This window comes from Vicugna pacos, chromosome 6 (assembly GCF_048564905.1).
Source record: "Vicugna pacos chromosome 6, VicPac4, whole genome shotgun sequence".
NCBI classification, from domain to species: Eukaryota; Metazoa; Chordata; class Mammalia; order Artiodactyla; family Camelidae; genus Vicugna; species Vicugna pacos.
The window spans coordinates 82,082,552-82,110,342 of NC_132992.1; the positions used below are offsets into that span (position 1 = coordinate 82,082,552).

Below are 27,791 nucleotides of genomic sequence, written 5' to 3' on the forward strand. Positions count from 1 at the left end.
TCAGTGGATATTTGGAATACCTAAGACACTAATCTAAAATAAAACACTCTGATGGCCAAGAACACTTTCTAAAGTTGTTCTTCAGAGTAATGGTTTGTATTAAATGCTTGATTCCTCTCTATTCCAACAAATCCCTTAGACAAAAAATTTCCCCATCAGCCAGAAAAACACTATGAGAAGAATCTGTTCAAAATTCAGCAAAGTAGTTGACACTCCCTTGATACAGCGATCTTACCTCAGAGAGTGGCCTGGCTGAAACACATTTTCTAAGAATTTCAGCAGAAGGACCAAAATGAAAAAGAAAGAAAAGTCAAAAGAAAGAAGGTTCTTTTCTACCCCTGTCCAAAGTTTTGTAAATGTTCAACTCTCTCCAGGAAATAAAATCATACAGTAAATAAAGGCTGACTTAACTGAACTGTGGTCTGTGCTTATCAATCTCAATTCAAAACAAGAACCTTAATTTTTAAACTAAGTAGATATTTATTCAGTAACCATGTACTGTAGAGCACAAGGCACCATTCCAGACACTGGTGACACAACAGTCCTACTCTGATGAAGCTCATGTTCCAAAGGACAAAACTTGACCTGTGTGATGTACTTCAAACATAATTTAAAAAACATTTTCTGAAGATCTGTGAAAAATCACAACAGAATAACCAAATATCAAAGCCCACAATTATAATTTTAAAATGAGAAGCCACAGTAAGAACTTCTAAGTTTTGCTAGGCTTTTCACCTTTTTCAACAAATGCTTTGGTGGTAACCTGAAGGGTGGCTTAGTATTGACCTCAACTTCAAAACTGCTATTTGAAAATGTTCCGTATGTACACCACGTATGTCGACGACAGTGAGGATCCTCCTTCCCTTCTGCACACACAGAGCAATCAGAAATAGCTGAAAGAAGGCTGCCCCCTAAAACTTAAGCTATAAAACTAACACATAATGTATCATAGCCAAAACAGGAAAAAGCTATCTTCCAAAGGCTCCCAAGATTTTATAACTTCCTGTTTCCTAACTGGAAATTTAAAAATTTATAATAAAAACTCCAAACAGATGTAAATTTAAGCTGAACAAGGACATTAAGATAAAGGAAGAAGCCCTATATAAGAAGTGATAGTTTGCGATGCATCTAATTAAAACCCATGAGAGCATGATAAAAGTGTAATTATCAAATGTAATGTAAGATTTAAAAAAGATTCTTGAAAAAGACACACTCTGAGAAAAAACATAAATCTTTAATCCAAAATTTCATAAAACTTTTTTTTTCTAATCCTAGGGTTAGGTTGAGGGCAAGAGGGAAGAAACAGAGACATAATACCTAACAGAAGTAAAAAGTTCCTGAAGTTCTGAGGACAATGAGGCAGTGACATTGTACAAATTAATTTCAGCTGGCGTGAAAAGAGGTTCAAATATGCCTGCTTGGGGAGGGTATAGCTCAGTGGTAGAGGGCGCGTCTAGCTCGCACTAGGTCCTGGATTCAATCCCTAGTACCACCATTAATAAATAAATAAGCAAACCTAATTACCTTCCCCCCAAATATGACTGCTAAATTACAATGGTATACTAAAAAAAGTTTAATAATATAAGAAGTGCAATTACCAGCAGCAACTACTTATTTGTACTATAAAAACATTTTATAAAACAAGCATGTGTTCTGTTAGTAAAAGGAAGAAACAAAGCTATTTACAAAAGAAAAGAGTGAATGTGAAGCAGTCAGCACAACATGGAAATGGGAGTCACAAACAATAACAGTGCTGAAGATGACACTCAGTTTCCTAAATCCCAGGTCCTCTGCTAAGCATTTTCACTTAAGATTGAATCCTCACAACCACTGTCAAACAGATATCATTATAATCCCCGATTTACAGATGAAAAACCACTGGACTTTGGAAATTAAAGTCATTTGCCCAAGGTCACACAACTAGTAAGTGACAGGGCTGGGACCCAAACCCAGGTGTTTCTAACCCAGAGGGCGAATGTCTTACCCACTTCTCAAAAGGCAATGCCTACCGTAGCACAGCCTAAAAAGGGCACCTAGACTCGAAGGAACTTGTCTGGTCCTGGAGATGGCACTACTCCCCCGTGAAAATATGTAAGGTCTTCTCGACAACCTCCCTTCTGATTCCATGCTCAACAAGCAACTTCTGGTTTGCTCTGGGTCCCACACAGCCTGCCTACAAGGAGATCATGGTCTGGCCCCAGGGCACACATACTTGGGGCCCATGGTGGTTCCTTATCTCATCATAAACTACTAAACTCGCATCCTGGTTTGACATATTCTCCAAGAGCTGGGATAATGCAGGTCTTACTCTCTGAAACATCTCTAGAATTTTAAGCCTGACCATCTCATTGTAGATTGTGATATCCTTTCAGGGACACACTGCCCCATGGGAGTGGTCGTGCCCAGCTGACACACTCTGGTCTCACCATCTCCATCGAGTCTCTGCAACATGCTTTCAAAATTAGAGAGGAAGTTTTTCTAATTCTCCTTAATCCTATAAAGATTTCTATAGCCTCTCTTGGAAAAAGGGTTATGAAACTCAATGAATGAGAGATAAGGAATTTCAACAACTGAGAGGCTGTTGCTGTAAAGAACAGCAATATTTACCTACAGCAATAATTTTTTTTTCCATTTTCAAAAGTCACTTTCCATAGTTCAAATGTAGTGGATTTAGAAAAAAGTTAACAATCTAAGTTAACTATACTGGCTATAAACATGTTAACCTTTTTGTTTTTAGTTCCGTAATGCATTATAAAATGTCTCACACAGTCAAAAAACTATGAACACTAACAAACAAACATCATTTACCCACACATTCAGCTTAAAAAATAAAATACTATACATATAGTTGAAGATGCTGGATATAGCATTATAACAGTATTACTGTATAACCCTTAAAATTGTCCTTATACAAGTGAAATGGTATTCACCTAAGCAAGGAAATTGAAGATTTCCCTGCCAACTTAAATTTGGGCAGTAGCAATCCTTATCAGCCAAATCTACATGCCTTGATAATTCTAAGTTTTCTTGATGAGAGAATAGTGCAAAATAACATACCAATATCTCTTGATATGAATCTCATAGGTGATGTATGGACACAAACTAAGAACAGGTGTTGCCCTGACTCAGAGGATTTCTGAACAATCATTGGGTAAGATTAAGCCTGGGCCTAAGCCATCTGTTTACACACTACAGAGCAGGGCTTCTGGAGCTTCGAAAAGTTTGCTATACAAACTAACTTTCTAACCCTAACCGTAGTTAAATGTTGGAAACGGTGGGACAGCTGGGCAAGACGGGGGCACGACATTTTCTAGGGTTAATACCTGTTCTCACTTAAAGCACTCTACCTTTCTGTTAAAAATCAGTCTCACTGTATACCCACAGCGATATGAAGGTGCTTGTTCCTGAGTCTGATAACCTACCTCAAACAAGGGATGGCAACTTTTCTGGGCTTCCTGACCAACAGAGAAGCAAAGTAATGCTTCAGTTCAACCTGTATTTATTAAGCACATTCCATGCCTACTACTTTGGGTACAAAAATAAATTAACCACAGATCCTCAAGAAGTTGACTCTAGTGGTTGTAGGCAGACTTGGTGGATAAGGAAGAAATCACAAAAAAAAGAAACCAAAATAGGAAAAATGGGTGAAGAAAGCAAAAAAGATGAAATAAACGCAGGTAGGCAGGACCAGTCACTAAAGTCGGCTCTCCTGGTTTAATTTCTCCTTCTTGGGCTGTTCCATTTCAGTTTCCTTCAAAGGCTCTCCCTCCTCTATTCAACCCAGAGGGGTCTGCTACATCCTCCTCTTCTCTCCTGGACAGCCTCATACCCTCTCCCAGGTTAACTGACCTAGACTGATGATGCCCAAATCTCCTCCCCCGAGCCTGGATCTCTTCCCTGAGCTCCCACCTGCACATGCTTTGCCTGCCAAACAGCTCCAGTTGGCACCTCAAATTCAATGCTTCCAGAATTGAACTCACCACACCCGCCCTTACTCCCCTCAAACCTGTTCTTCCTTTTGTGTTTCCTCCCTCAGTTACAGTCCCCATCATTTCCTGGAAACCTGAGTATCAACCTGGACCCCGGCTAGTCCTTCCTGGACACTTGAGAAATAGGTCCTGAATATCTCCAGACTCCACCCACCTCTCTCCATCCCAATCCAAATCCAAGTGACTACCATCTGCACCACAACTACTCCTTTCTAAGCCTTCTCCAGGGGGTTCACTCCTCATAAAAACAATCACACCACACCCCTGCTTAAAAACCCTTCACAAACTTCTCTACTTTCAGGACAAGCCTAAACCCGTTAACAAAAACCTCTCACTGTGTGGCCCCTGCTCCAGACACTTCCCTCTCCCAACTTCAGGCTCCAGGTAGATTATCTGACTCATGTCTTCAGCCATGTCTTCTGGTGGAACAGTATCTTCCCACCCTCGACAGAACCACCTGCCCCATCCTTCAGGTCCCAGCTAGACATCACTTGCCCCGGGAAGCCTTCCCTTTGCTGCCTCTCTACTGTACTACTGTGTGCTACTGTATAGCACACTCTGTTTCCTCTATCATCACCTGCATCATGCCTGTTTTCTTACTCGTACCAAAACTCGGGTGAGCTCCTAACAGGCACTTAACAGGTCTTTAATACTGATTGATCAAATGACTGGACAATCACCAGAGGCACAGTTTACTGCCAGCTTTTTATGAACTACAACATTAGCTGGATTTCCGGTCAAGACTACAACATAAACATTTAAGTGAAATAACCAGTTTCTCCATCTTTCTCTTACCTGAGAACCAGGCAGCCAAAGACTGGAAAGGTCCTAGGTTTAACTGGAGCCTCTTCACAGGCCTTCCTTACATAGTGTTTTAAACGTAAGATACTGTATGGATACTTGAGGACTCCATAACTTCCTACTGACTGGATTTGGGGTTTTCCAGGGCAAACCTCCCTATGACTACTGTAACAGACTAGTTATTAGAACTATGGCTTCGTATGCATATTAAATCACACAATCACTCTGAGCCATAGGCATCATTGTTATCCCCATGGTTCAGCTGAGGGAACTGGAACTCTGACAGGTCTCCTAACTCATGTAAGGTTAAACAACTACTTGATTAAGAAATCAGAACTCAAGTTCAATACGTCCCTAGAATTTTGGCTTGGCCTGTACCAAACATTCAATGAGTGAAGTCAGTAAACTGTCCTCAATCAGGATGGCCCATTTGAGATTTTACTATAAAACCAGAACTTGGATAGTTCATTCTTTTTTTTTTTTTCAAGTGGGTTAAAACAACCATTATATTTTGCTCACAATTCTGTAGATCAGGAATTTGGGGAGAACTTGGCTAAATGCCATCTGGGTGACTGGGGCCTGGAAGGATCCAATTCCAAGATGGCTTCTTCACTCAGATGCCAAAATGCATTCCTATTCCATTTTGGATTACATTCTGGGAGAACATACAAACATTTTCAAAACTCAGGCACTGTTAATCCTCTTATGGAGCACACCCAAAGAAAGACTTCTTGCTCTGTATCAAATCCTTCCTCATGGGGGGTGGGGAAGGTTGGTCCAGGGGCAACTGATAGCATGGCCAGGAGGGGCATACTTTGAGAACACACACAGCCAGCGTGCAATTATAGTAGCTGGGAAGTAAGGAGCAAAGCCAGGCCAGAGATGCCTGCAGCCCTTTGGGGGGCTTACCTCCCGCAGCTCCAGTCTTTGGGCCACAGCCTCAAGGCTCTCCTGGCCAGTGCTCTCCACAGACAGCGTGAACTCCACAAACTCGTTGTTGAGCAGCTGGATCCGGGCAACCAGGCAGCTCTTGCTGGATACCGTGTAGCGCCGGGTGCGTTTTAGTTTCAATCCAAATGGTAGTGGCATCTTCTTCTCCCTTCAAGAGTGGAGGGGTAAAAAGGGAAAAGCACCGCCACCAATCCAGTGGTGGTGATGGCGAGAGAAAGCGATCCTGTCCCGACGGGAGTAATGTACCGTCTCCGGCTGCTCACCCAGCAGCTGCTGCCGCCATCAAAAAGCAACCAAGTCTCCAAAGACCAGGTGATGGGAGCACCCACGCCAGTGCTGGGGGAAAAGGAACACCGGTTACTCCGGCTTTGTTTTTAAAAATAAAAACCAATAAAGCTGTATCTAAGGAATTAGCTTTCCCTCGCCTCTGGAAAAATAAGGCATTAGCAGGATCTGGGAGGCAGTGAGGAAGTTTATCATCAGAGCTGCGTTATGCCCTGGGTCAGACTCCACCCCTCACTCAATCCCACAAATAGTGGTGACAATGTGTGGCTACCTTCAGGATTAAATGAGATAATGGTTGGCATTACTATAAACCCAAATTTAGTAGCTAGCATTAGTGGTCCTCTTTCCATTTTAAATAAAGTTTTGTTTTTTTCATAGTTAACTTTTTGGCTCCCCGCTACTCCGAATGTCGGAGCTCTTTAGTCCTTAAGTGAGATAATTGCAAAAAACAAAAAACAAAAAAACTCCCAAAGAGCTAAATTCAAGTCTCAGTCCCAATTAGGCAAATTAACCCTGAACCCGAATGGAATAATCTCCTATAACATGTAGCAGCTGTGAGGTTCAAACAAGGTGAACATTTAACAAGCATTTATTAAATAAACCTTTTCTGATTTATAAATATTTACGTCACCAGATTGATTTATTTATAAACGAATTATAAAAGAGCCAACAAATGCTTGTTATCGGATTACCACCGCGAGCGTGTTTAAGTTCTGAAAAGCGTGGCCCTGGGCCCTCTTCGGGTGGGGACGCCTAAAGAGGCGGTGAGCCTTCACCTAAGCGGGGCCGTGGCCCGAAACAGGAGGTGGGCGAGGCCTTAAACGCCATCCTGAGTTAACTACGGGCGGACGGAGCTCAGCAAGCCCATGAAGCCGCGAGGACTGCGGAGAGCTAGGGCTTGGACTCGTCCCGCGTCCTCCCCCCGGAAGAGCAGGCGGCGTTGCCGGGACAACGAGCAGCCTCGGAGGCCCCGGAACCCTCCGCCTGCGGCCCCGTTTCCGGACGGACGCGCTAGGCTAGGACGGGCCCCCGCCGACGCCGGAGGGAACATTTAAAGAACCCAGCACCAGCGCCACAGGCGAAGGCGAGGTTTGGGCGGGGTCCATTTGATTCCCGATTTGGAGCCTCAGGACCCCCGAAATACCAACTTAACAACTTTTAAAAACACACCTGTTGGTGGTAATGCCTGGGCTGAAGCATACTGGGCATTAACGGCAGCAGGGAAGTTTACTTTTGGCTGGGTTTTTTCCCCCTACATGAGTCTACAAAATCGCGGATATTTGCAAAATCCCGGAACGGTACCCACCCTCCGTTATCTTCTGAACAGAGGCTGACCCCCAGGATGAATCGTACAGCGAGGCTCGGCCGTGGCTGGCTACCCTGAACTTGGGCAGGGACCCGCGCAGAGGGGCAGAGTCAGCCCCCAACCCTCTCATCTGGCAGATACAGAACCGAGGCCTCGAGAGAAGCGGCTTTCTCAGCTCCACACTAGGACAGGCTGAGCTGGGAAGGGATTCCTCACTCCCCGTACCTTGCTCTTTTCCGCTTTTCTGACTGCGTCTCAGCCCCAGAGGTGATGGGCACTCAGGGCTGGGGGGTGGGAGAGCTAGAGATACAGTTTAGTTATTACACTAGGCTTTGCCAAGCGTAACATTTTATAATTACATTCCAAATAAGTGTAATACGTCTCTTAGTAGTGGGCCTTTAGAGACACCTAAGACGAATCATAAGCCGTCGCTGCTCTTAAGGAGATTACACGCATGCTATAATTACATACATGGCTGTATCTCTAATTAGGACCCAACCACGGTTTTCTGTTGTTTTCGTTGAGTTTGGATTTTGTTTTGCTTTTTGGGCTCTGGTTATCCCCGGATGCCTGGAAAAATAAAAGCTAAAAACAAGAAATAAAAGAAGGCCAGAGGGAAAAAGAAAACTAGAACTACCTAAAGCACCGTGTTAATTAACAGCATTTGCTGAGTGCTGTCGGAAGGTAAAAACACCATACTAAAGGGGAATAGAAAATAAATATTATAAAAAGACATGGGCTCTACTTGCAGTTTTCAATGCTCTTTGCTATGTCAGGGTATAAACCAAACAGTTGAGGCAAAATGGAAAAAAAATCGAGAGATGAGTGCCTTAAAAAATAAGCTTTCAATTAGAAAATTGCCTGCTGAGCCATGAGTTTGTATAACTTTAAAAAGATTATATATACATATCATATACACTAAGTACCCTTTAAAGAGATGAGGGGGTGAATTTCAATATTATATACAAATTATGGTAACTTGTAATAGGACAGATTAAATCATAAATGAAGAGACAAGATATTGTGTATATAAAGAGAAAAAATGAGTATTTGTCTTGGGGTATTCAAATATGGTATTCTCTTTACTACAAATAACAGAACTATGCCTTCAAGGCAGTAGATACTACACTATATAACTTAATCATTAACTTATGCTCTGATGAAGCAAACAGAATAAAACTTTTCCATTGTCCCTGAGATTTGAAATGTTTTACAGCATCAGGGATTAAAAAAAATGTTTTCTCTTTATTTTGGCAGCTGTTATAATGTAATTGAAACAGCTGGGGGGGTGTATCAGATGCATTTTGCCTTAGATCCATAAGAATAGCTTGCTTTTTGGTTATTTATTTAAAACCTGTATTAAAATAATGTTCTGCCTAATAACTTACAAAATTATCAATGATTTATGCCTCTTAATTTTCAGTTATGTACAGCTTTTGCTACCAAATGTTATAAAATTATGAATGTCTGAATGGGTAAGCAGAAATTTGAGATGGTTTTGGGTGGTCTGTTTCAGGTGTAAAATAGTATTAAATAATTTGAAAAGTAGCTGGGTCTGGAATTATAACTTATCTAACTACTAAACAGATAATTCATAATTAGCTATTGAAGGAAAATACTAGGAGATATTTTGCTTTTCTACAAAAATAACTTTGTTTTGAAATAAAATACAGGTACATACTAAATTCTGTTCAGGTTTTCAAAAGGCAGTCTGAGATTTGTGAATTCATTTTAATGTTTTCACATCCTTTCTCAGAAGTTTCTTATACACTTTAATTCTGAATCCTATGGTTTCCCCCTTGTTGCATAAAGTCCTCACCACATGTAATTTTGCCAATGATGCTTTGAAATAAAACAATCACTAAAACAGTATATGACACTTTTAGAATAATACATAGATCTATAGGATTAAAGGAAACGCATGTTTCTCCTGAACATTTATGCGTAGAACTCGAATATAAAATGTCCTAGAAACAAAACAGACAACTATTTTCGGAGTAAAATTTCTATCATGTCCTAAACTTAAAAAATCTGTCAGCAACCATCAGGCATACAGCAGTTGTCACTTGGAGCACACGGAGTGTTTTAAACGTGTTTGCGAGCACACGCTATTATTATAAGGCCTTCTCAGCAAAAAAGAAAATAAGACGAGCATGCCAAGAGCTGCCAATCTCATCAGGATTTGCAGAAATCACAAGTCGGAATTTGCAGACCCAAGAATTCTTTTTTCCAGAGTAAACACTCTATACTCCAAAAACAAGTCATCACCACCAAACAGTCCTTCCCTACTCGCCTTCTCGCCAAAGTTATCTGGCAAGTCTTGCACTTTATATGCCGAGAGGCACAAACATGCCTAAGACTTTTAAAACCCTGATCCAGAATTAAGCCGCTACAATCAGCCGAGGAGTTCAGACGAGAAGTTCAAGACCCGCTTTAGAAATTATTACTCAAGTAGATCGATGAGAACCTGGAAAAGGAAGACTTTTCTCTTTGTTACGCTCCTGCCTTGGGTCTGGTAGCCGGGACCCATCCTCGGGGACTCCGGGGTCCCGACGCGCGGACACACCCCAGCGCTCGGCCTCGCGCCCGCCTTCCGCCCTCCGCCCGCTGCCTGGCCCCCGCGCCCTCACCTGCTCCCGCTCCCGCATCCTCGGGGCCGCGCAGCCCCGCTCAGCGGCCCGCCTCCCGGGGCCCCGCCGCGCGGCCGCCGCAGCCGCGCCCGCACGCCAGCCCGCGCCGCGGCGCGCTCATGGGGCTCGCACGCCTCACTTCCTGTCTCCCCAAACTCGGCCCGCAGACCATTCCCCTGCGCAGAGTCCCGCGGCGGCCGCGGCGAGGGGAGAGGCCCGGAGGGGGACCGGCCGGCCAGCAGCGCCGCACAAAGTAGCCGGGCGGGGGCCGGAGCGGCAGGAAGACAGACGGACGGGCGGGCACGGGACGCGCGGCCGGAGCAGCGGAGCGGCCGGGCCCGGGCGTCCCTCCCCCTGGGCCGGGCGGGCGGGCGGGCGGATCCGGGGAGGCGGCGGCGGCGGCGGCGGCCCGTGACCTCAGAGAGTTGGAATGCGGGCGGGGGAGGCGCGGACAGCTGCGCCCGGCCGCCGGGGAGGGGGCGCGCCGCGGCTTTTTTTAATCATATGACCACTTATTTTAAGAGTTTCCAAATAAAGCGAGGCTTTTAATAAAAATGAGGGGAGGGGGATATTATATCGGTGCCAGGGAAAGGGTTTTATTCCCGTGTTGTTACTAGACGGTCTGTAAAGTACTATTACTGCTGGAGTTCATTTACTACATTTGTGAAAACAAATATGCTATTTCTTCCTCCCGTGCTTTCATCTGAGGATATAACCCATAAAAAGAAAAAAAGAAAGAAAAAACAAAAAACATTGATTGGTATAGGGTGGCTAAGTCCCTTCCCCTAAGAAAGGTTGATAACTTGTAGGTCTTCAAAAGAGCCGTATGTACATGCAATACAAAGTAGAGGTCTTAAGGATGGGGAATTGCAGGGCCGAGTTTTATGGGTTCAAATCTCAGAGCCAACACTTACCAGTTGGGTGACCTTGTGCGAATAACCTTTCTGTGCCTGCTCCTCTCCTATAAAATGGTAATACTAGTAATCACTTTCCAGTAACTTGTGTAATATATGTGAAGTGTTTCGTTTCATTCTAGGCTCTATCAGCAATTTCATTATTGCATGGTATTGTTACACTGCATTATTATTATTACTGCACTGCAACTTAAGCCAAGGAATAAAACTGTGTGGCCCTAAATCCATTACAGTAGAGTGTTTCATCTTTACTTGGCATGTAAAGTGATTGGACCAGAGAAACTTTATTTATGCAAATTTTAATTTAAATGATTTTTTCAGTGCTTTCCTTTCTGGAAAGCTTTTTTATGTTACTTTTCATTTACATCTCCTTTTCTTCAACAGACACCTGTTGAGTACTTACTCATGGTCCCTGCACACAGAGGGCTTCTGGTCTAGTGGGGGATGAACCTACACACCACACATTCACAGGACAAGCAAGGCTAGAGTGTAAGCACCACCCTAGAGGTATGAGCCCTGTGCAAGAACAAACCCCAGGCAGGATTTGGGCTGGGTATTGGAGCTCAAGGCAAATAAGGTTTCATGTGTTTCTAATTGGAAAAAATTAATTAATTCTGCTTATAATTGATATTTCAACTGGACACTATGGGGGGGTTCAATTTGTGTGTGAGGAAAGAAAAGAGAAAATAAGCTACTCTTCTGGTCACTCAAACTAGAAAAATTGAAATTATCTAAGTCTTCTCCCTTTCCTTCTCCAGCCAATCATCAAGACATGATAGTTCCTCCTTTGAAACGTCTCACGCTTTCTTTCTTTCCTCTTTGTTCCTCAACACTCCACCACCACCGCCATTCCAATGGAAACCTTCATCCCCCATCATTTTACCTCTGGATTATTGCAACAAGCGTGGCCTCCTTGTCTCTGGTTTCTGTTCTCTCTTCTTTCCATGATAATAATACCAGGCTTATGTCTCCCTGGGGTTCATGGCTCCCCATGAACCCCCAAGGCTAAGCTTTTGTGCCTGACCTTTAGGGCCTTTCTAAACTGGGCTCAGCCTCTCTGACCATCCTGTGTCTCTCTTCCCTCCTAATGCCTCCATCAAGCTGTCTCTCCTGGCCCAGAGAACCTCCTGCCCTGCTTCCATTTCTCTTCAAGCCTCAAGTCAAGGCTCTGCTTCCAAGACAACTTGCGAGCCACCCCATTCCACAGTGATCCCCAGACTTGGCAAGAACTTTAAAGACTATTTCATGAAGGCTTCTTTTATATCTCCTAGAATTCCTAGGACACTACTGAGCAGAGAGTAGGCACTAAATAAAAACTTGTTAATTGAATCGGGAAGAAAATAAAAGAATTTTAAAAATAGAAAATGATCGTAAAACCCAAGCAATGTTAGACAAATGAGTTGAACTTCCTCCCTCACAGTCCACAAGTGCCATTTGCTGACTAAGTACTTAAGCTCTATTTTCCCACAACCATGTTAATTTGACAGTAACAGCCCCATGACAAGCCACTTGAACAATGCCTTCAAAGTGTTCGACATCAAATTATTGGCTTATGTTTGTATGGAAGCAAGTGAAGCAATTTATATGGTTTAACCCTAAAAGGTAGAACATGGTATAAGTGAAAAGTCTCCTTCCTATCCTATCTGCTCTCCTTCTGGGGTAACTGGTGTGACCACAATCCTATGTATCCATCTGGAGATATTATGTGGATAAATAATCAATTACATATCTATATCTTTATTTTCTTTTGTTACTCAGAAGTGGCATATAATACATTTTTCTTCATATAGAGGTAATGCTTATGAAAATAAAGTTTAAAATATTTTTAATTTCTTCACAAACAGATGCTCAATAAAAGGTTTGGTGGTACATTGACATATTTTCTTAGGAGTTAAGAAATTAATCTGCTTTGATAGCTTGGTGAGTACACACTATCCCTCACTATGTAAATTATCATCCTCTGCAAGAATCTAAATTGAATGGAATACAACTCACCCATAAAAAAGAAGGATATTTTGCCCTTTGCAGCCCTTCATTCACTTTTTTTTTCACTTCAAAACCAGAATTTTATAATGGGCAGAGACATTTCCATTACATGAAAAACAACAAAATACCTAGAAATAAACCCAACCAAGGAGGTTACCTATACTCCGAAAACTGAAATGACACAAAGAAATGGGAAGATTTCTTGTGCTCTTGGATTGGAAGAATCTACACTATCAAAATGGCCACACTACCCAAAGCAATCCACAGATCCAACCCAACCCCTGTCAAAATACTCATGACATTCCTCACAGAACTGGAACAAAAGACCCCAAACAGCCAAAGCAATCTTTTGTAGGACTCTTTTTTCTCTCTCTCTCTTTCTTCTTTTTGTTCTCTTTTCTTATGGTTTGACAACTAGAGAAGGTCCTTTAACGTTTGTTGTAAAGCTGGTTTGGTGGTGCTGAAATCTTTTCGCTTTTGTTTATCTGTGAAGCTGTTGATTTCTCCATCAAGTCCAAATGACAGCCTTGCTGGACAGAGTATTCTTGGTTGTAAGTTTCCCCTTTGCATCACTTTAAATGGAGAATATATCGTGTCACCCCCTTCTGGCCTGTAGAGTTTGTGCTGAAACATCAGCTGGTAACCTTATGGGAGTTCCCTTGTATGTTATTTGTTGCTTTTCTCTTGCTAATTTTAATATTTTCTCCTTATCCTTAATTGTCAATTTGATGATAATGTGCTTGGTGTGTTCCTCTTTGGGTTGATTCTGTGTGGTACTCTCTGTGCTTCTAGGACTTGGGTGACTATTTCCTTTCCCAAGTTGGGGAAGTTTTCAGTTATTACCTTTCCAAACATTTTCTCAGGTCTTTCCTCTCTCTATTCTCTTTCTGGGACCCCTATAATGCAAATATTAGAGCGCTCGAGTCTCTGCATTTTCAACACTCACAATCCGAAAGCCAAGAACATCATTTCTATCTCTACCCACCATTTCAGAACTAAGGATGCAAACCCATGTTTTGCCATTACTGGGTACAAAATCCTTAGTCAGTATTTAGATAAGACTGATAGAACATTTTTGGAAAAATAGAGAATGTTTTCATTAAAATGTATTTGGACTAGTGAAACTTTTATTAAAGTGTATTCAAGAAAGAGTTAACTTTCAAGGCAATCCATTGAAAATTATGCAGGAAGAGACTTGCAGGCTGCTTAAGAACTCATTCAGATCGCCGGAGTGTGTAGTGTGTCCAGATCACAGAGTGGGTAACCCTACCAAACCCATGGTGTTCCATGGTCCAACACTGTTGCAGGTGCTCCCCTGTAAGATGCAGCTTCGTAATCTATTATCTCCATTATCTATTCAACTACTGATGTGCACTTAGGATGCTTCCATATCTTGGCAATTACAATGTTGCTGTTCATAGCAGAGTGTTGCTGTTCATAGCAGAGTGTATGTATCTTTTTGAGTTAATTCTTATTTTGTGGTTGGCTTTATTCCTTTGATAACTATGTATGTTTAAAAAGCTAAAGCTCTAAACGTTCTTAGAAACAATGAACAGTACATATATGTAAATTAAAAAAATATGTACAGTTAAAAAAAAAATCTATCAAGCCATGAAAGACATAGAAGAAACTTAAAAGACATATTACTAAATGAAAGAAGCCAGTCTGAAAAGGCTACAAACTGTATGATTCCAACCAAATGACATTCTGGAAAAGGCACAGTTACAGAAACAATAAAAAGATTGTGGTTTCCAGGGGTTTGGGGAGAGGGAGGGAGGAATGAATAGATAGAGCACAAGGGATTTCTAGGGCAATGAAGTTATTCTGTATGATACTATAGTGGTGGCTACATGTCATTATGCATTTGTCAAAACCCATAGAATGTACAACATCAAGAGTGAACCCTAAAGTAAACTATGGACTTCGGTTGATAATAATGTGCCCATGTTGGTTCATCAATTGTACCAAATAGGCCACACTGATGAGGAATGTTGAGGGTAGGGGAGTATATATGTGTGGGTGGAGGGCTATGTGGGAACTCTGTATTTTCTGCTCAGTTCTGCTGTAAACCTGAAACTGCTCTAAAAAAATAAAGTCTATCAAAAAAAAAAAAAAGAAAGAAAATGTGGAGACTGGGTCTTGCTCATCCTTGTGCTCTGGATCCTAGCACAGCATCTGTCTCAGGGTAGACATTTAATTTTTAACCAGCAAACAGTACTGCAATGGGCACAGTTTGAAATACTTCTCAACTATTAACTTACTTCATCCTCATAATAACTCTATGAAGGAGAAACTGGTATTATACTTATGTCACAGATGAGGAAACTAAGGCACAGAGGAGATAAGCAACTTGCCTAAGGAGTCAGAGGGAGTAGCAGAGCTGGGATTCCAACCCAGACAGTCTGGCTCCTGTGTCCTTGTTCTCAGTCACTCTGCTCTGCTGCCTCTTATCAACGTTGAATGAGTGCACGATCACTGGATTTATCTGTGAGGAATGCTTTTGTAATTTAGATCATGAATTTATTTTATCCTACAAATATTTAGTAAGTGCTTACTATGTGTCTGGCACCCCAAAAGAAATTCTGGAGAAATACAGACCTACAGGGAGTTTATAATTTTGTTAGAGAGGACAAACAGACACACATACACACTCACACACACAAATAAAATAAACATCACAGAAAGGATATTATGTTATACTAGTAGCTCCCACAAACATGCTGTGGGAACTCAGAAGGGAAAAAGGAATATATGAGATGAAGGGCCATGTGGCAGACAGACCGTAGGTGGCCGGCCCTAAGATTCCTGCCCCTGCTGTTCACACCTTTTGTAATCCCCTCCCCTTGTGTGTAGGCAGCACGTGACTTGCTTGCAGCTAATGGATGTGGCAAAGGTTAGGGATTTTGCCGATGTAACTAAGACCCTAAATCAGTTAATTTTGGGGTCAGACCTAGGTGGCCCTGACTTAATCAAATGAAAGTCCTTAAAAAAGAAGGACTGGACCTTCCCTGAGCTGACACTCTTCTCCAGGGCTTGATTTATTGAGCAGCCTTATTGGAGAAGTCCCTGGCAAGGAACTGTGGGCAAAATCTATGACCTGAGAGTGGTCTCCAGACAACAGCCAGGAAAAAAGGTAGGGATCTCACTCAGCAAGCAGCAGGGAGATTAATTCTGCTTAAAATCTAAATGAGCTTGAGAAGGGGAGGGTATAGCTCAGTGGTAGAGTGTGTGCTTAGCATGCAGGAGGTCCTGGGCTCAATTCCCAGTACCTCCACGAAAAAATAATAAATAAATAAACCTAATTACCTCCCTCCAAAACAAAGCAAACAAACAAACAAACAAAAAACAACCTGAATGAGCTTGAAAGTGGCTTCTTCCTCAGACAAGCCTCCAGATGAGAACACAGCCTGCCTGACAGCTCAACTGCAGCCTTATGAGACCCTGAGCAGAGGACCTAGCTAATCTGTGCGCTCAGATTCCTGATCCACAGAAACCACAACTTGATGTATGTGTGTGTTTTAAGTTGCTAAGTGTGTGGTCATTTGTTATGCAGTAATTAATAACCAATGAAGAGTACTTCAGGAATTAGCAGATATGGGGAGAGGGGAGATCTTTCTCTATACTTACTCTGATTCTAAGGATTTATGATCAGGGACAGGGAGAATTAAGGTGCCATTGACAGAAACGAGGACGTCAGGAGCAGAAACCAATTTGAGTAGGGGAAGGGGAAGACGATAAAGACTTAAGTTTTGATGTACTGAATTTGGAGAAAATACAAATGCCTGTAGTTATCTGGAATTTGGGAATGGGGTTTAGGTGAGAATTCAGGGCTGATGGAAAATTCAGTTACTTCCATGGAGTTAAGAGTTGAAGTCCTGAGAATGAGAGAGTTCTCCAAAGGAGAGAGAGAGGAGAAGGAGGATGAGGATTAGATTCTGGTTAAAGGTCACGGATGGGCCTGGGAGAAGGGAGGTAGAACTAGTCACAGGAGAACGAGGGTAGTTGAAGAGTCAAGGAAATGACTAAGATGGATTGGTTGTGCTGCACCGGATAGTCCATTTTCCCTCCAAGTGCAATTATAATGCAACCGCTAAGAGGCAGCCTCTACTTTACAGATAGGAAAACTGAATACTTTGGGTATCAAGACCAATATCCCACAAGTGAAGGTTCGATCAGAATTCAGATCTCACATCAAAGCCAGGGATCTTTTAGCTGCACATTTAATTCATATTTATTTTCCATAGGAGAGTGGGGGCGAGGAAAGCGAAGAATGAACGGCTCCCCAGGTGCCTGTAGATGCGAAGAAAAGCCGAGGTCGTCCGCACGCCGCTGCTCTCCTCGCCGCCAGCAGAGGTCGCTAGAGCGCAGGCTCCGCGAGCCCAAGTGCACGCAGGCGCAGGCGCAGGCGCAAGCGCGCTGGACTTGGCTCGCCCCGGCACGCCGGGCCGGTGGGGGCGGGTCACGCAGAGCGCGCGGCCGGGAGCGGCGGTGGCGGTGGCGGCGAGGCTGCGGGCTGGGAGCCGGCGTCCGGCTACCAGTAAGCGGAACGCTGCGCAGTGCTGAGCCGGCCGCCCGCCCCGGAGCCATGGAGATCGGCACCGAGATCAGCCGCAAGATCCGGGTGAGGCCGGCGTCGGGCGGGGGCGGGAAGCCGGGCCTCGGCGGGCGGGCGGGCGCGCGGTTGTCAGGAGTAACGGGGGTGGTGGGCCCGGCCTGGACACCGCGGCCTGCTGGTCGCCGGGCGCTCCTGAAGGGCCGCGGGGCCGGCGAGCGGGGCCTCCTACGCCAGGCCGCCTCGGGCCTGGGCGCAGCCGCGGCTGAGGAAGGAGCGGCCGGGAAACGGAGGGAGGCGTGGGGGTCCGGGCGAGAGCCGCGCGGGGAGCTGGAGGGGGCGCCGCGGGGGAGGGGCCCGGGGAGGGGGCCGCGGAGCCTCCCCGCCCCCACCCGAGCGCCGAGGGGCCGGAGGTGCGCGCACTCGCGAAGTTGCCTCTGCGCTGCAGTCGGTCTGTTTTCCAAGGGCCTCCTTTCTTACGCACGTTTGTCTTTTTTCCCTCAGAGTGCCATTAAGGGGAAATTGCAAGAATTAGGAGCTTATGTGGGTAAGTTTTTTGTTGTTAGCCTAATGGACTTTAGAGTTTGCACGAACGGAATGTTAGTGAATGCATTTTTTCCCATCGTACCTTTGACTTGGGAGAGACGCCCTTCTGCATTCAAATCTGATACTCCCAGGTTACTTCTTTTCCTTCCGTCTTCAGTGAAAGCTTTGTATTTTTTTCCCCCCGAAACCCCATTCTAATAGGGTGTTTTGAAATTGTTTAGTTTTCTTTTTTGAGGCTCTATCATATTTTCCTTAATATTTGTCTGATTTTTTCTGTTTTTTCCTGTTCTCTTTCCTTCTTGATCTTCACTTTTTAGAATTAGTGTTTTGCATATGAATGTTTGATGCATTGTGGCATTTGCCTCTGTCATGGTTCAGTGAGTTTTATTTTCAGATCTGTCTCTCTCTCTTTTTTTTTTTTCTGCTCTTTCTTATCTCCGGGCAGTAATGTGTCCTTTTTCTTCTTATTCTCTTATGATTTATAATTTGAATGTTTCTTCTGGGCCAGGCACTGTTCTTCACTGTTGTGTATACATTGGTTATGGTAATCCCGAGTAGTCCACTGGAAGAAGGTAAGTGGTAGTGTGCCCCAGTTGTACAGGAAAGGAAACCGAGGCTTTGAATACGTGACTTGAGCAAGGTTTTACGGATTGAGACCTGGGTCTGTTTGGCTCCAAAGCTGGTGCCTGTTATAAAAATAATAGCTACCACTTAATGATAGTGATTCTCCAGGTGTGGGAGACCCCAAGGGTCTCTGAAGTCGAAACCATTTTCATATTAATACTGACAGATATTTGCCATCTTCACTGTGCTGACGTTTGGATTGTGCCAAAGTAATGGTGGGTAAAAACCTGAATCAATACCTCACACCAAAGTTTACAAGAAATTATCATGTTCACCACCCTTCCACTTGCAGTTAAAAAAAAAAAAAGGCCTGTTTCACTTACAAATGTAATTCATAAATTGAAATATTTTTTAACCCTTGGCCCTGATTACAGTTTTTTAATATGTGGTGTGAGGAAATAGGAACTACTCGTAAAGTACTTCTGCCATACTGAATGTGATGGGTTGTCTTAAGGAAGAGGATTCATGTGATTGAGTTAAAAACTGAACTAACCATCTTTTTCATGGAACTTTTTTTAAGTTGAGGTTTGGTTGATTTATGGTATTGCGTTAGTTTTAGGTGTGCACAAAATGATTGAGTTACATATACGTGTACTTTTTTCAGATTATATTCTGTTGGAGGTTATAAGATACTGAATATAATTCCCTGTGCTGTACAGTAAATCCTTATTGCCTATTTTATTTATAGTAGTTTGTATCTCTTAATCCCATATTTCTAATTTATCCTCCCCCATCTAGCCTTTGGAACCTCATTTTTAACTTCTAAGATGGGCCGACAAGCTAGTTACATACATTTGGGTATTTGAAAGACATTTCCTGGAAGTAACAAAGGAACTGAGACTTTTTTTGCCAGTGACAGAGGTTGAACTTTCAAATGAAAATTAGAATTTTGGAAAATTTTTATCTTCCCTCGTAAACTTGACAGCGTTACAATACTTCAGGATTTCTGATGAAGTCAGTGGTGATATCAACAAATGATTCTTCTGTATTGCATAACAAAATGTGTCCACCTGTCAGTGGTTTGTATAGCTCAGTGAACCAGTGTTTTTCAAATGACCAACGCATGATTTTGTAAAATTGTACAAGGATAAAATATCCATTAAAAGTTTCTGCAGGATGGATCAATGGATTTTTCATGTAGCAGAGTACAAAAAGGTCATTGATACATTTTTAGTTTCTGTATTGTTGCTAATCTTTAAGAAACTCCCACTTGTTGAGTTTTTGATACAGAAGAATAGCCACATTGTCTAAAAATGCTATTAAAATACTCCTTTTCCAGTTACGTACGTGAGGTCAGATTTTCTTCATGTTCTTCATTGAGAACAATAGCACGACAGATTAAATGCAGAAGTAGAAACTGGAATTCAGCTGTTTTCTTTTAAACCAAATATTAAAGAGATTTATAAAAATACAACATTTTTGCACCTATTTTGTTTATTTTGGAAAACAAGATTTTTTCCATAAAAATAATCTTAATGTTAACATAGATTTATTGTTAACATGATAGGTATATCATTTTAAACGAGTCTAAAAATGCTTAGTTTTAATTTCTAGTATGGCAAGTATGAATAGGTTTGGGATCATCGGTAATTTTCAGTAGTGTAAAGGGGGCCTGAGATGAAATTATTTGAGAATTGCTAATTTATCACATACTGGGTACATTTTATAAATTATTTGTCAGAATTGTAAGATTTAAATGGATAAGAAAATTGAGGCTCAGAAGTTAAAGATGAAGCTGAACCAGGATTGATTTATTCTTTAATTCATTTAACACTTCATGGATGCCTGTTTTGTGCCAAGAACTTGTTTTGGGTCAAAGAAATGCAGAGAAAACCTACCATGAGAACTTTCTTAATTCTAGCACATGAAAGCATGAACACATAGTAATTGAATTTAAGTTAAATCTTATTGATGATTCCTATCAATTATCAAAAATCTCAAACCAAGAATTTTGAGCCTATTAAAAACCTGGTTGTAAGTAGTCCAGTGTGAAATGTAATTGTACTAAAGGTACCATGTATTTTATAATTTTCAAAATATTTTTGTATAGCCTGTTTGTTCCTGAATATGATGCTAGAGTGGGGATGGCAAGTACTTTACCCCTTTTACAAGTGAAGAAGTGAAGTTTGGGGAGGGCTAGCTAAGTAGATCAGGTCAGCAGCAGGTTTAAGATGCAGAAACTCAGGTCTTCTGGGTCCTTGGTGTTTCTGTTAACGGTAACTTCATAATACAAAGTTGATGAGCTAACAAAAGGATAGGAGTCACTTCTCTAGAACTCATCTGTCCCAGCTGTTAACGTCTTAGCACAGCTGCTCAGCTTGTTTGTCTCTGCTTTATGACTGGAAATTTCTCAAGGGCAGAGACTTCATATTGGTTGTGTCCAAGTGGCCCAGCTGAAAACCTATTTTTTTTTTATAAATTTAGATTAAGCTGTTAAATAGGGGTCACCACTAGACTCTATTTGAAATTAAAGTATATATTGTTTACAATTAGCTACCAAATTATTTGTGTATGTGTATATACATCATTGTCCTTCTGAAAAGAGTGACTTTCTAATCCCTTTCCTTGTGCTGGAAAGAGTCCTGGAAACCTTTAAGGTTATGGAAATAATCCTTTAGTAAATATTTGAATATCTATTTTCAGGACATTGGGTGAGATTCAAAGGTGAACAACTTTTTGTTGAGTTGATAAGGTTTCATTCGTGTGTTTAAATGGAGTACTTTAGTGAAATGATAGATATAATTCAGAACGGTCTTTCATTCACGTTCTATAAGTATGAGTTTGCAGAAACCTTCAACATCTTTACTATTTTTTCAGTACATAGATTTCAGATGAACTTGAGAACTGTAAGAGTTCTGTAGGAGTGTATCATGAACACATTAATTTTTTATTAGATTATTTCTCATTTTGTATCTACTGAGAGAACAATGTATGAATTTCTAACAGCTTTGTTGAAATATAATTGGTATACATTAAACTCCACCTGAAGTGTACAGTTTGCTGTGTCTTGATATGTATACACCATAATCAAGATAAGGAACTATCCCTTACTCCACAAAGTTTCCCTTTGGGTTTTCCTGGGGTTCCTTTGTATCCCTCCCTTCCTTTCCCTGTCACCATCCTGTACCAGAACAACCACTGATCTCGTAAAATTTTAGAAAATACAAACTAATACATAGTGTCAGAAAGCGCAGCCTGTTCTCATGATTGACAGACATTATGAGGGAGAAAAACTATCAAAACTGCCGAAGGGCTCCAACTTTGTTTCCCTTTCTTGGATTACCAGTGGCAGCCCATAGCAGGTACACTTTACATAAAGAAGCTACCAGGCTTATTTACTTAAATTGCCAGAAAGCAGTGGGAGCCTTTTGATACTTGACAAAGAAAATAAATGGCTGGCTACTTGTCCTTGCTTCTATCTCCTCACATTGGATTGCATGCTTCCATCAGATACTCTGATTTCTCTTATTTCCATTTATAGATTGGGCTTTTACAATGTAATTGTTTTTCTTGAACTGGATTTTTGATACTTCTTGAAACAAATGTCTGATAGTACTTCTGAAATGAACTTTTTTGCCTTCATAGAAATGTTATCAGTATTTACAGTATAAAAGGATCTAAAGGAATTTTTTGGTAGAAATTAGAGTTCATGGTAAATGACTTTCCTTTTTTATATTTTTCTTGTGGAGAGTTTTGTTTTTGTTGTTTTTGGTTGTTGACCTCACCCTCATTATTCACTGTGTTATGAGGATATAAGAATGAAACAGTGATTTGATTAGAAATTATTTAATCTTAAGATCAAGTTTTTAAAATGATACAGACTTTTTGGGTGGTGTTAATTTGATGTTGCTGCAGGTTTGTTACCCTGAGTAATTGAAATCTGCCTTTACTATGAATAAAGGTGTTCCTTGGGAAATGAGTATCACTTTGAAAACACACACACAAAACTAAACAAAATTCAGTTATTATTTTTGGGAAACGTCTGTTATGCTTTCTGGAAGAAGCTTCACTGAAATTATTGACCAATATTAAAAAGGTTAAAGGAAGTGAATACATTCTCAGATGTGGTACTGTAATTTAGAGAATTTAGTTGTGTAAATATTCATTAGTTGTTCCTAATTCCCATCCTTCTAATAATTGAAATACCTATGAAATAAAGAGAAAGAAAATTATACTTTTTGTCCAGCCAAGTTCTAGTAGAGCTGAGATATTCTTACAGCTACGTCTATACTTTCAAGCACGTCAGCTTTTAAGTAGAAGAAAATGTTAAGGAAAGCTTAAAAAGTTTTTTATATACTTTTCCTTTTAAATAGATGAAGAACTTCCTGATTACATTATGGTGATGGTGGCCAACAAGAAAAGTCAGGACCAAATGACAGAGGACCTGTCCCTGTTTCTAGGGAACAACACAATTCGATTCACCGTATGGTATGTTTCTGAATATTTACCCCTCAGACCAAAGTTTGGCACAAATCAAGAGTAGGTGTTCTGTCGGAAAAGAGGTTCCTGGCAGGAGAGTCAGATTCAGTGTTGTGAGCATTGAGAGCACAGCCTCTGGAGCCAGACTGCCAAGGTTGAATCCTGGATCTGCCTCTTTCCTTGGTTTCTCTAAAATGGGAATAGTGAATCACCTTTATAGAGTGGTCGTGAGAATTAAATGAGCGTAATATGCTTATAGCTGTGCCTGGCCCATAGCACGTCCTTAGTATGTGTTGATTGTAGTTAATATGTTTCTTTTTTAAACTTCAGCATCTTTTTCCTTTCTCTCCACCAAAACCAATTACAGATTTTTTTTGGACTGGATTGACTTCCTGAATTGCTTTCTCCAGTGAGTTAACTTAGGGAGCAAGTTTTTTTGACAAAATTTCAAATCATTTTTTTTAACGTTTGGACTTTCCAAAGTTTGGAATTTTAAAATAGACAACTTTGTGTTCAAACATAAATTAATACAATTTGCAATGACCTTTTTCAAACCTCACACGCCTTTAGTTGAAAATACTAAAAGCGTAAGATTCAGTTTGAGAAGGCAGGCTGGGTTCTGGTACCAGGTATGAGGCAGAGTGAGGGCTGGAAGAGGGTAATGATGTGGCTGAGAACAGAGCAGGAAGTACTCATAAGGGTCCTCACTGGGAACCACCAATTACAGCACAAGTTGATGATGGAGCAACTATATCCTTTACAACTCTTGTGAAGCTTTCTTGAAATTCCACACAGCTCTGGGCTTATATTACACAGCTTTGAGGAACATTGAGTGCAGTGGTTGTTTCTTAAATGTTTTGGCACGTATGCTCCTGCAGCGTGGGTGACCTAACCCACCTGTTACACTTTGTCCCTGGAATTTACCAAGAAAGATCGTGATGCTTTTGACTGGGGAAATTACCATTATCATGAGTACTCCCTTTTTCTTTTCTTTTGTTTTAAATAAAGCCTTCAGTCCAGGTACTTGTTTTGTTTCATGCACATTTTTTATGTCTGGACTTCTGGGTCAACTTTGAGTCCCACTAATATAATATGGGAGATTGAGCTAGTAGTAGGTCCTTCCTCAGATAAGTTGATAGAGTGCTTTAGACAAATTTTTTTATATAAACAGATTACTAAATGGTTTTGCATTTAAAATCAGATTAATTCAACTCTCATCTTGCCATGAATTCAGTTCTTTGACATGTACTGATGCGAGTGACGGTGTCTGGCACTTCCCTTTCCTAAGTGTTCGTTGACGTCTGTCCGCCACAGACTGTTCTGATTCTTTGGAGGCCTGCAATAGTTGTGTCCTGGGGACAGGGCCATGCGACTGGGTCCTGGTGAAGCATTGTTATGAGATATTTCTTGTGTCTTCAGGAGGCATCGCCTTCTGGAAGGATTATAAGGCAAATCTGCCTGGCATATAACTACTGAAATAGGTTATATTGTAAGCAAAGTTGCGACCTATATTTGTTTACAGAATTAGTTTTGAAAATAATAGTGAAGTGATATAGTATATTTTGAGATTATTTTGAAGTTTTCTCACCTCTCACAGTTAAGTTGTTACAGAAACTATATAAATAGATTAAAAGTAAATTTAAACTGTGCATAAAGCAATTGTAATAATGTTATATTATAAATCTGTGGTATTTTGTTCTTTTATCATAAACTGTGTTGAATCTTTAGTCCTTAAGAAACAAAACGATATTTTTTGTGGATCAAGGCTGTATGGTCAGATGATAGCCTTACCCTTATTTTTTGCAGAGGCTAGATGTTGAAAATAATGATGAAAAATGTGATTTTTGATTGGCTTCTACAGTTTTCATGTAAAGCCTTTTTTTAAAATGTGGAATCTAAATTTAATACCATTTATCCATTAACTATCATTTAGTACTGTATATCAATATTTATCTGAAGATTGAGTCTATAATGCCATCAAATTTAGAGGAACGACTGAAATTAAATCTTTTTTTTTTTTTTTTTTTTGGTGAAGTTTAGGAAAGTTTAATAGTTACACTGCTATAGGCAATAGCAGGCCACACAGGCAAGAGGTGCCTGCCTGAGCTGAAATTAAATCTTGATTATCTTTAACATTTTTTTTTTTTTTTAGGCTTCATGGTGTATTAGATAAACTTCGTTCTGTAACAACTGGTAAGTTTCATGAAATCATGTCTGGATTTTTCTTTTTTATTTTGCTCTAGCATATGATTGTGTTTCTAAAGCCATTTATACTGCTTTGAGGAAAAAACCCATAAATTTGAAAACAGTAGTTCATTTGAACTTTTTAAGGAAACAACTAATTTTTGTGAAATTAAGAGCAACGAATTTAATATAATTCGAAGATAATTTAACCAAAGGAAGGGAAAGCATGCAGTTTATCCTAAGAAAATAATTACAGATGTGTGTAATAATATAGCTTCAAGGATGTTTCAGTATTTTACAACTGAAAATTACTTAAAAAGTCCAGTAATAGTAAGTTGGATAAAATATTAGATGACTGTGTGTGAAATAATTATTCAGGCATTAAAAACGTGGAAGAACACTTACTGCTTTTAAGCTGGTGAGGAGGCAGTGGAGGTTTAGAGTAATAAAAAAAGATTAAGAAGATCATGTATTTTTCTTTCTAGATCCCTCCAGTCTAAAGTCTTCTGATACCAACATCTTTGAGAGTAACGTGCCTTCAAGCAAGAGTGGTTTCAGTCGGGGAGATGAGAGAAGGCACGAAGCTGCGGTGCCACCTCTTGCAGTTTCCAGCACTAGACCTGAAAAAAGAGATTCTAGAGTTTCTACAAGTTCACAGGAGCAGAAGGCCGCTAATGTCAGGTAAGAGTCCTGTGTGGACTCCTGTGGGTAGATGGGTATGTATATGTGGCATTTATACTAGTTAATGTATCTTTAAATTGCTGTTTTCAGAATCTTTTGGAAACAGTGAGCTGGTCTTGAGCAATTTTTTGAATTAAAACAATGAATGGATAAGACCAAAGTATGATTATCTTTTATCTAAAATGTAGTCAAAGCTTAAAGAATACAGTTTCAGAGAAGTTTTTAATAGAATTCTAAAAGGATTATCCACACTTTTTTATTAAGATTTTTGTAAATATTCTTGGAAGAGTTTAAGGTATTGCTCTAAATTGATAACACATCCTTTTTGTTTTCATTTTTTAATAGACAAACTTACGATGATGGAGCTGCAACCCGACTAATGTCAACAGTGAAACCTTTGAGGGAGCCAGCACCATCTGAAGATGTGATTGATATTAAGCCAGAACCAGATGATCTCATTGATGAAGACCTCAATTTTGTGCAGGAGAATACCTTATCTCAGAAAAAACCTACAGTGACACTTACATATGGCTCTTCTCGCCCTTCTATTGAAATTTATCGACCACCTGCAAGTCGAAATGCAGAAAGTAGTGCTCATTTAAACAGGCTGCAATTTCAACAACAGCAGAACAGTATTCATGCTGCCAAGCAACTTGATATGCAGAATACCCGGGTATATGAAACAGGACGTTTGTGTGAGCCAGAAGTGCTTAACAACTTGGAGGAGACTTACAGTCCCTTCTTCAGAAACAACTCAGAAAAGATGAGTATTGAGGTTTGTATATACTTTTAAATTCTGGTTTGCTAAGCTGAAAATTGGCAGTTCTTAATACTGAATTGTATATGGAATAAGTAAACACTTTGCAAATTTATTTTAAACTGATTTCTCTGCTATTCAACATAAATACCAGTCAGTTTTTCCTCTCCACAACTGGCTTTTACAGATAGTTTACATCTTGTTTACTTTCCTTGAAAGTTAACATTTGAGATATCTTTAACCTTACCTTAAAATTTTGGGAAGGTTTTAAATCAGTTTTAGATCTTTCATGGCAGTTGCTAGTGAACAATTGAGTAACTATTTTATTGGTTTCCTTAGCAGTGCAATATGCTGCTGTTTATAAATGAGTGTAAAGCACTAGTTTTTGTTTTAGATAAGGGTTGGCTATTAGGGATATTAGTTGTATTTTGATAAGAAACTAGGGAAATAGCCCATAAATTCTTAATATGCCTGGCTTTTTCTTTAAAAGAAAGAATGTCATATAGCTCACAGTGAAAAAGAATGTGACAATGAATATATGTATGTTCACGTGTAACTTAAAAATTGTGCTCTACACTGGAAATTGACACAACATTGTAAACTGACTATAATTCAATAAAAAAAAGTTAAAAAATAAGTAAATAAAAGAAAGAATATTCTGTGAAAGAACTTTGTTATTTTTTTTAAACTAAGTAAGTGTAAATTTATATTATTTCAGGAAGAAAACTTCCGGAAGAGAAAGTTGCCTGTGGTAAGTTCAGTTGTTAAAGTAAAAAAATTCAATCATGATGGAGAAGAGGAGGAGGAAGATGATGATTGTGGGTCCCGTACAGGAAGCATCTCCAGCAGTGTGTCTGTGCCAGCAAAACCTGAACGGAGGTACCTGAATATGTTTGTAAATTGATCTTTCATTGCCTGGTGGAGTCTTCTGGGTTTCTTGAAGAAGATATCATGAAAATATAAACTTAATCACATATAAGACTTTTCCATCAGTTTTTCAGAAACACAACATTAATAAAAGAGAAACTGCCTAAAATTGGAGAAGATTGCAAATAATACTAAAAATTGTAATGTGAGTGGGAGGAAGGTTGATCCAAATTCATTTTTTAAAAAAAAGTTATGAGGTTCCAATCCAGTTGGCATTTCCTAAAAACTACAGCTAGTCT

At 40.5% G+C, this 27,791-nt stretch overlaps 2 protein-coding genes and 1 long non-coding RNA gene across 7 annotated transcripts in view; 2 read left to right on the forward strand and 1 right to left on the reverse strand.

The window, feature by feature from the left end:
* PTPN21 (protein tyrosine phosphatase non-receptor type 21) overlaps window positions 1-10,320 on the reverse strand; it is a 63,297-nt gene extending 52,977 nt beyond the window's left edge. Inside the window, exons 1-2 of one of the 2 annotated variants that reach the window (XM_006208176.4) lie at window positions 9,963-10,320; window positions 5,700-6,077 (exon numbers count right to left, since the gene is read on the reverse strand). In XM_006208176.4, the coding sequence (XP_006208238.1) occupies window positions 5,700-5,879 (180 nt within the window). In that variant the 5' untranslated portion in view covers window positions 5,880-6,077; window positions 9,963-10,320. Of the gene's footprint in view, window positions 1-5,699; window positions 6,078-6,802; window positions 6,893-9,962 lie in introns of those variants that run through there. The other variant, XM_072963552.1, reaches the window with a different exon arrangement.
* LOC140696991 (uncharacterized) lies at window positions 7,036-8,065 on the forward strand. The gene is made up of 2 exons (XR_012073789.1): window positions 7,036-7,115; window positions 7,354-8,065. It is a non-coding gene; the product is annotated as an uncharacterized lncRNA (long non-coding RNA).
* Window positions 10,321-17,283: 6,963 nt separating the features above from the next.
* The window catches only part of ZC3H14 (zinc finger CCCH-type containing 14), a 36,880-nt gene continuing 26,372 nt past the window's right edge, over window positions 17,284-27,791 (forward strand). For all 4 annotated transcript variants that reach the window (XM_072963556.1, XM_072963557.1, XM_072963558.1 and 1 more), the window contains exons 1-7: window positions 17,284-17,483; window positions 17,919-17,961; window positions 22,898-23,012; window positions 25,156-25,196; window positions 25,673-25,868; window positions 26,214-26,643; window positions 27,344-27,504. In XM_072963556.1, the coding sequence (XP_072819657.1) occupies window positions 17,448-17,483; window positions 17,919-17,961; window positions 22,898-23,012; window positions 25,156-25,196; window positions 25,673-25,868; window positions 26,214-26,643; window positions 27,344-27,504 (1,022 nt within the window). In that variant the 5' untranslated portion in view covers window positions 17,284-17,447. The remainder of the gene's footprint in view (window positions 17,484-17,918; window positions 17,962-22,897; window positions 23,013-25,155; window positions 25,197-25,672; window positions 25,869-26,213; window positions 26,644-27,343; window positions 27,505-27,791) is intronic.